The 8421-nt window shown below is 35.7% G+C and overlaps 1 protein-coding gene across 2 annotated transcripts; it reads left to right on the forward strand.

Moving 5' to 3' along the window:
• The first annotated feature begins 297 nt into the window (after window positions 1–297).
• LOC141683945 (putative membrane protein At1g16860) lies at window positions 298–6743 on the forward strand. 2 transcript variants are annotated; one of them, XM_074488758.1, is made up of 5 exons: window positions 298–1229; window positions 4146–4301; window positions 4717–4925; window positions 5176–5315; window positions 6199–6743. In XM_074488758.1, the coding sequence occupies exons 1-5, from the start codon at window positions 495–497 to the stop codon at window positions 6294–6296; spliced, it is 1338 nt and encodes a 445-aa protein (XP_074344859.1). In that variant the 5' UTR covers window positions 298–494; the 3' UTR covers window positions 6297–6743. The 2 variants fall into 2 exon arrangements, with proteins under 2 accessions (XP_074344859.1, XP_074344860.1); XM_074488759.1 differs by lacking the exon at window positions 6199–6743 and having other exon boundaries at window positions 302–1229; window positions 5176–5862.
• The last annotated feature ends 1678 nt before the right edge of the window (window positions 6744–8421 follow it).

The raw sequence follows: 8421 nt of genomic DNA on the forward strand, positions 1-8421 counted from the left end.
TTTGAGTTGAGGTTGGAAACTGAAATTCGAGCTTCTAATGAAATGAAGGCCAAAGTTTGCTGGGGTAACCACGTTGTTAACGTTTATGTTTAAAAAATAAATCGCATTCTACTACTACTTTACACGGCAAATTAAACCCAAACGTGTAACAACCAACAATAACCCTGGTAAACAACAGTCATATCAACCATATAAACCCCAGCGCACAAATTATTATTTTAATGACAATCAATTATTATATTGTGTCAATAAACACCAGTGTATGTAACTATACTACTTCCATAAAGGAGACGAGGGCACATATGTCATTTTCACTAAACCCATCACCCCCTTTAGTCATTTCCTCCATCACTCACACATTTACACTCCCTCTCTCTCTCTCTCACTCTCTATCTCTCTCTCCCTCGACAATATTACATACATATAAATTATTATTATTCTCTACCCATTCTCTCTCTCTCTCTCTCTCTCTCTAGATTGCTGTTACTCCATTAATGGCCACTAGAATCCCATCTCACCAGCTCAGCAGTGGTCTCTATGTTTCGGGTCGACCCGAACAACCCACTAAAGAACGCCAACCCACTATGGCTTCTCGTGCCGTTCCTTACACCGGCGGCGATGTCAAGAAGTCCGGAGAGCTCGGCAAAATGTTTGATATTCCGGTTGTAGGGTCGGGTTCGAATTCCGGGTCGGGTCCTGTTCCGGGTCATCCGCCGGTTCTGAAACCGACCCGGTTATCCAATTCTTCTCAGCAGACTAGTGGATCGGTTAGATCCGGCCCGAATTCCGGACCCATGAGGAAAACTTCCGGGTCGGGTCCAATGGTGGCGTTGCAACCCACGGGTTTGATTACGTCGGGGCCACTTGGATCGGGTTCGGTTCGGAGGTCGGGTCAACCCGACCCGACTGGGCAGTCGGGTAAGGTGGTGTATGGACCGTCGGTGACTAGCTTGAGTGAAGAAGAGAAGTTTGGGTTTCGGGTTTCGAAAGTGGCAATGTGGGTGTTTTTGGTGATGGTGTTGATGGGGTTAGTGGTTGGTGCTTTTTTGATGGTTGCTGTCAAGAAAGCGTTGATATTAGTGATGGTGGTTGCGGTTTTCGTGCCGGTTGTGATTATTTTTTTGTGGAATTTGGCTTGGAGGAGACGAGGGCTGCTCGGGTTTTTGAGGAAGTATCCTGATTCTGAGCTTAGAGAGGCTATTGATGGACAGTATGTCAAGGTTACTGGGGTAAACACTTCTATCTCCTTTATTGTATGTATATGTGTGCGACTTTGCGTATTTAGTAGCAATGTAGTATGTTAATTTTATTGTCAAGCATATCATGAAACTAATCTGTATAGAAGTCTTATATGTCATATTGGTGGATTTTAGATTTATTACTATATAATGTTTATGTGGCTGTCTTTTGACGTAATTAGTGTGAACCTAGGATCTATACTAATATTTTGAGCATTTTGATCGGAAGTCTTAGCATCTCGGAGATATTTTGCTGCTTTTGATGTTGCATTTTGTAGTTTTCTTTAGGCTTATGTGAATGTAATTTATGAGGCTTGGAAGGTTATGGTTTATGTAGTGGACTGGTTATTGTTAAGACAAATGGCATTGAGATGGAGAGGCTGTTAAAAGTCTTCTATCAGGTATTGGGTTTTCATAATATGGTAACCTTGTGGGTTGAATCTGGGATATGTTGCCGAAACGAGCTAACAGATTAAAGAGTACTACTTCTGTAGGTAGTATTTGATCGTTGCTTTACTGTGAAGTTTGTTACTGTCTATTATACTTTCATTTAAATTCACTATAGACTAATATCTAAAATTAAGATCTTCTTTGTAGTTCATAGGTAGGGTTTTTGAAATGAACTCTAGAAAGTTTGGCTAGGCCTACCTAGGTCTTCCTTGTTTCTGTTTGTTTCACGGTCACATTCATGATAAGGTGCTAGAGGACAATAACTTTCTTTGTTGCCTAATGTGCATGAGTGCTGATCCGTGTGACGTTTTGAATATGAGAATAGGGACCAAGTGCACAAATTGTCAACAATAGCGTGTTTGATGTATGCTTAGGTATGGGTGTGTGATTTTCTTTCTTTCATGATCTATATTCAGCTTTATTCAGTTTTTTAGGTTTTCATGCAATAATGAATGTGAATATAAATTTATATATATGTGTGTGTATATATATATATATTGTCTGTTTAAGGGTAAAGATATTTGTCGGCGTAGATAATTTTTCTACCCTAATCTAATACCTACACAACTACATTTTTAATTTTTTTTTTCTGGCTATCTAACCGCATCGACGGTAAGACCAAGCAAGAATAAGTGAATCTACTAGATATATAAAATTTACATTTATAGAGTACAATTATAATGACGTTACAAGTTAGATCTCTTTGTTATATGTGTAAAAGTTAGAATTTGTTAGTTTATTGTGACTTTAAGTTGCATTATGTACAGATTTTTATAGATTATCTGTGTACACTTACTATTTCATGATCCTCTAGTAAAGTCGTTGGATTATTGTAGTAATTTTTTAAAAAAATCGTTTTTAAGAGCTAGGGTAGAGGTTGTAGAGAAATTATCTACCTTGACAAGTCAAAACTCTCTACATATATAAACACGCACACACATACATACCTGAAGGCTGAAACATTTTATTGTTATATTATAAAACAGTTTCATTCACTTAACCACTTGTTTCTCTTGGAGTCGCATGATCCACCTTTGATGCTGCATAGCACCTTTTAAGTTCTGCATTTCATGATAATAGTTTACCTCTGGTAGAATTAAGTGGCTACCTCACTTATCCCAACAGGTCTTGGCCTCTTCGGAGTCATATGTCCATGTGACCAGAAATGCTTAAGCCACTCAGTTTGAGCAAATTGTTGACTGGTTAACTTAACCATGTGGATACTTGGACAGCTGTACAGTTTTAAAGTATTAAATGGTTTTGCGGTACCCATTATAGTTCCCCTAGGTGGTTTCTTAATGAGTTTAAGTGGAGTGAGACTTGGCATTGGTGGACTCAAGTGATGGGTGCCATCTTTAGTTAAATGTAGTGGCACTTAGTGGACATTTTGTTGCCTAGGCTTCGCTTTGCTCCTGATAGAAGAAATTGATATTGGATATGAGTTTGCGAGATTAGTAATTAAGCTAGGAGTGATTGTGACATAAAGTGATGATGTAGTTAAGTAGCTTCTCCATTCGGAAATATTTATTAAATTCTAGGATGAACATTGGCAATAGTGCCGTACTATTACTATCTACAACATGAATCAAGGACATCTCTCGGTAACTTATCATATTGATAGTAGAGTTACCAATAGAAGGAATATGACTGTTAGATATCATGTCATTTGGATATCTGCTTCAAGATTATAGTGCTCCAAGATTAAAATTCAAAACTAAGGGTTTAAGATCATTTTGTCATTGTAGTCGCAACTAGTCGTTTTGACAGGTCGAGTGGAGAGGTGGACTTGCGAATTGTCGACTAATTGGTCGACTTGGGTGACTAGTCGATTGATTGATGCAAAATTTAAAATGAAAAAAAAATGATTTTTTAAACAATATGCATATTGATGCAACAATATGCAACATGCTAATATCAGTTTTTCTTTTTCTTACTTTTATACTTCGTTAAATTGAAGCAGATATGTGTGAGTCTTTATGTAAGTATAAATATTTTAAAACTGATAAATGTGTGTACGGATAATCTCTGTATATATATGTATAGTTGACGAGCTGGACCTCTATCGACTTGACTGACTTACCGACATGCATGACAACCGTGTTTAACATAAACTACAGCCATCTTTATAAAAGAAGGAAGTCATACTGGTAGGATATAATGTTTACTACATAACAAGTATCATTCTTTTGTATTTTTCATGATCACGCACTTGAACTTTATTTATTGCATGCACACTAAAACGAACTGTCATCTTGGAGAAATAGACGTAGTACATGACGCTATTCATTTGGTTAGAAAATTGTAAACAGAAATGTATTTACAGATCTTGTTACATCCATATCTGAGGCATGTTGAAATTTATATTTAACAGATCATTTGTTTTGTTATCTACTCTGATGTGTCATCTCATTTTTAAAAACTAGTTATAGTGCGTTATTATAAATCTGCATGATTCAGGTTGTCACATGCGGCAGTATTCCTCTTGAATCACCATTCCAGAAAGTACCAAGATGTGTATATGTTGCTACAGAATTATCCGAGTACAGAGGATTGGGAGGAATAACAGCAAATCCTAAACATCGCTTCTTCTCATGGGAATGTAGAAATTCTGAGGTTAATTTCATCAACTAGTAATGTTATTTTTTCTAACGTTCTTGCTTGAACATCTAAGCCTTGAGATTCTAAAGGAGCTATAAATAATATTAGCTGGACTTCTTGTTCTTGTTGACGACAAGTCGACAACCATAAAATCTAAACTTGATTTAGGTTTATGTCTCCTGTGATGCTACCAACCAATCAACCAACCAATTATAGTTTCTTCCTCAGAATCACTTGATTTTGTTGTCTGATTGAATGGGATAAAATCATAGTAATATTTGGAATTATATTTATATGTCATAGAATTAGTGGGATAGGAGTTTAGTCAATAAAGAAAAAATGTTTAATAACACTGATAATTGGAGTGGTTCCTTTGCTTACCATTCTTGCAAATATACTGAGGTAAGTCAACCTCTACCTCTTTAAACAGAAATATGTGGCCGATTTCTACATATCAGACTTCCATTCTGGGTTAAGAGCTCTGGTGAAAGCAGGCTATGGAGCTAAGGTTGCGCCTTTTGTGAAATCGACCACAGTGGTTGATGTTACAAAGAACAAGGATTTGTCACCAAATTTTCTTAGCTGGCTTTCTGACCGCAGTCTCTCAAGTGATGACCGCATCATGCGTCTGAAAGAAGGGTAAGTGAATATATACACGTGGTTAATTCAAAAACCACAGTAGACACACATTTATTAATTTTTTAATGCAAGTGTATATATAATCAAAGTTCTCTCTTCCAGAAAGGCATCTCTTGATTTTATATTCTACCTTTGACTTCCTTCCGTAATAGAGTGTTCTAAAAGAAACTGATTAAATTCTTGGGTGGGGGGTGGTGATATTCTTAATACTTCAAGAATTGATCTAATACCAGATCTCTCCTTGCAACAGCTATATCAAAGAAGGAAGTACTGTCAGTGTGATGGGCGTTGTTCGCCGACATGATAACGTTCTTATGATTGTTTCGCCACCTGAGCCCACATCAACGGGCTGCCGATGGGCCAGCTGCCTCCTTCCAACATATGTTGAAGGTCTTATTTTGACTTGTGATGAAAATCAGAATGAGGATGTCATACCTGTGTAGATATAAGAACCTATGTAGATATATGCAGATAATTCCATTTCGAGATCGTGTTTTTGACCCATACAGGCCAGTTCATTAATACTATATAAATTGGCAGAAGTGCCGAAAGAGTAATGGTCTTACCAAAAAAAGAGCTGGTCTTGTTTGAGGATCTGTAATGCTTAAAGGAGAGGTAGATGGTTTAAAAGCATGCATTTCTCTGTTTGGAAATAATTATGTAGCACCATTTTGGTCATTTGTAGGTGAGTTGATGTATAGCGACTTGCTGGTGACTTCTTGTATGCATATATATGTTAATGCTAGGTTCTTCATATATGGTAAATAGTAGTTCTGGAGTGAAGTCAGTGATCTATCAATCATGCACTCCTTACAAATATCATATCATGGATGCGCGAGTCTTGTTCTTTGTTTCTGTCTGTTGTGATTTGCTTTGGATGTAAATTTGCGATTTGTTGGAATTAACTTTGTATTATGTAACTATGTGTATTATCTGAGTTTTACCAGGTATAGTTATTAGAGCACTGCACACTCATCACATAGTGTAAAGAATAAGATATTATGTGTTTTACAAGATTAGTTAAACTATCTGTATTATCTGAGTTTCAGCAGGTATAGTTATTAGAGCACTGCACTCATCACACAGTTGTCTAAAGATTAAGATATTATTAGAGCATTCTAAACCGTGAGAGATGAAAAAACCAAGAATGTATTCACCTGAAATCATGACTCTAAATTGTGTGATATAGCATTAAACGCTGCTTTTATTGAAAGATGAACAAAGTTCTCAGAAACAAGAAATAGTTGACTGATACCCGTTGCCTATTCTGCAGAAGAAGTGAGACAGCAGGAAGCTTGTTGCAAAGGAAAATTAAATCTTAACACTGGTATGATTCGCGCAGCAACAACCAATGTTTTTCTGGTAATGTAACAAGTAATATCGGAAGCCAAGAAGGCAGTGGCAGTGGCAAAGTCTTGTATTATTGAAATCGTTCGATTTCTTTAGTCGGAAGAACATTCAATTTTATTAGTCGGAAAAGCTTGCCGTATTAAAACCCAGTAGACTTGCAGTTGCAAACTTCAATATTTGAAATTTAGTCATACAAAGGAGTGCGCGAGAAACCAGGAGCAACACACTTTACAAGAGTATCTGGGGCCATCTCAGGTCAGGTGTGAATGAAGTATCATTTCCAAAATTCAATGTTCAAGGATAGAGCAAAGTAAATACTAAATTTAACCATTTCTATTAGCGGTCATTTGGTTCGTAAAGTGACAGGGGGTTGGAATGAGAAATCGGGTTAAGGTATCATTCTTGATATCATGTGTTTGGTTGAGCGTTGGAATGGATATATTTATTAAAATTTTATTATTATATTAATTTTTATTAATTTAAAAAATTAATAAAATTTGAATTTTATATTGTTTTGATTTATCGATTTAATTTTGTTTTACATATTTACATAGAATTATATACAAAATAAAAAATATATTTGATTCCTTATAAGTTATACCCATGTTTCATACCTACCTACGGTATCAAAAACCCATATCTTCGGGGTTTGATATATAGGTTTGGAGAATTGAATTTCAGAACCAAAAATCAAATATGAGTTTGAAATGAATAAAACACATAACTGATATCTGAAAAGTCTGAACCAAACGACCCCTTAATAATAATGTGGATGAATTCAAGTATCCTATAAACCAAGGTACAAATTTATATGCGACAAACGGTAATATAATAAAACAAAGGAGAGTTGTTTTTGCAACTGTACTCGAGAGCGGAGCTCAGGAGCCGGCCCTCGAAAAAAGTGACCAAGACAGGCGTCTTGGGCATCACATCGACAAGAATCACCTAAATTTTTAAATACATGTAGTATACATGACATAATTTATCAATATACATCTATTTGCATGCATTTTAATAAGCATTCAAATACTAAAATCAAAAAAAAAAATCTTAACAACCTTAAAACAGGGGCACCATTGTTATAATCAACTAGAGTATCCAAATGTCTAGGGATGGCTCTCACGAGCTGCATCTTTGGAAACAAAATAAAGTAAGTGCCGAGTAAACTAGAAAGAGAAAGCTGAAGTACCTAATTTAGTATCTGTTAGAGCATCAGAGGACAGAGTTTCCAAACCGTCAATGAATTTCATTAAGAATCATACGGATGTATAGTACGGTGATATATGAATTTGGCAAATTAATTTATTATAGGAATTCGTGTGTGCGGAGATATGAAACATATACTAATATTACGTTTTCTGTGAATTGAAGCAAATGCATGAGCATTTAAAACATAAAAATTTAAACTAAAATCACTTATATTTATAGTACACACTTAAAAATACATGAATTCTTATTGAAAATTTTGATCAAGTTTAATCATCGTGTTCTTCTTAGTGTTGGACTTCCTTGAATACTGAGACAGTGAGTATAGATTGGGAATAGATAGACAAACAGCCTTTTGTATAATTTTGGCGATAAATTGTCGGGAACTATCTACCTTGATGGTCTTGTGGCGGAGAAACAACAATTTGGCCTCACAAAGTCTTGACACATGCCTAGTAAATATAGCTTCTGAATTTGGGATGCTTTTCTCTACGTTCGTCGACTCTAAATGAATTAATGTTGTTAATGATTGCCGGTCTTTTAAGGTGTTAACAATTGCTGAATTATAGAACTGGATTTCTAAATTTATATCAATGCATTTGTCTGTCATATTGTAAAGCATTAATTGTAACACCCCACTTAAACAAGTAGAGGCTACACAAGCTAAGCCTTATTTATTAATGGAAGTAAAAACAAGCTAAACATAATTTATTAAGTTAACAAAAGTTCAAAAGATCCAAAATAAAGTTCCCTAACAAGATCCAAAATAATATGGAATAAAACATGTCATTGACTTTATTTTCAACTAGATAAACAAGCTAAAATCTGGGCAGCACTCATCACACCCCGCTTTACCCCCGACTACCTGTGGAAAGAAATAAATACGAGTGAGAAAAATGCCCAGTACGAATATATCATTAAAAGGTAAAGCAAAAGAATA

The sequence above is a fragment of the Apium graveolens genome, chromosome 9, assembly GCF_009905375.1.
Source record: "Apium graveolens cultivar Ventura chromosome 9, ASM990537v1, whole genome shotgun sequence".
Taxonomy (NCBI): Eukaryota; Viridiplantae; Streptophyta; class Magnoliopsida; order Apiales; family Apiaceae; genus Apium; species Apium graveolens.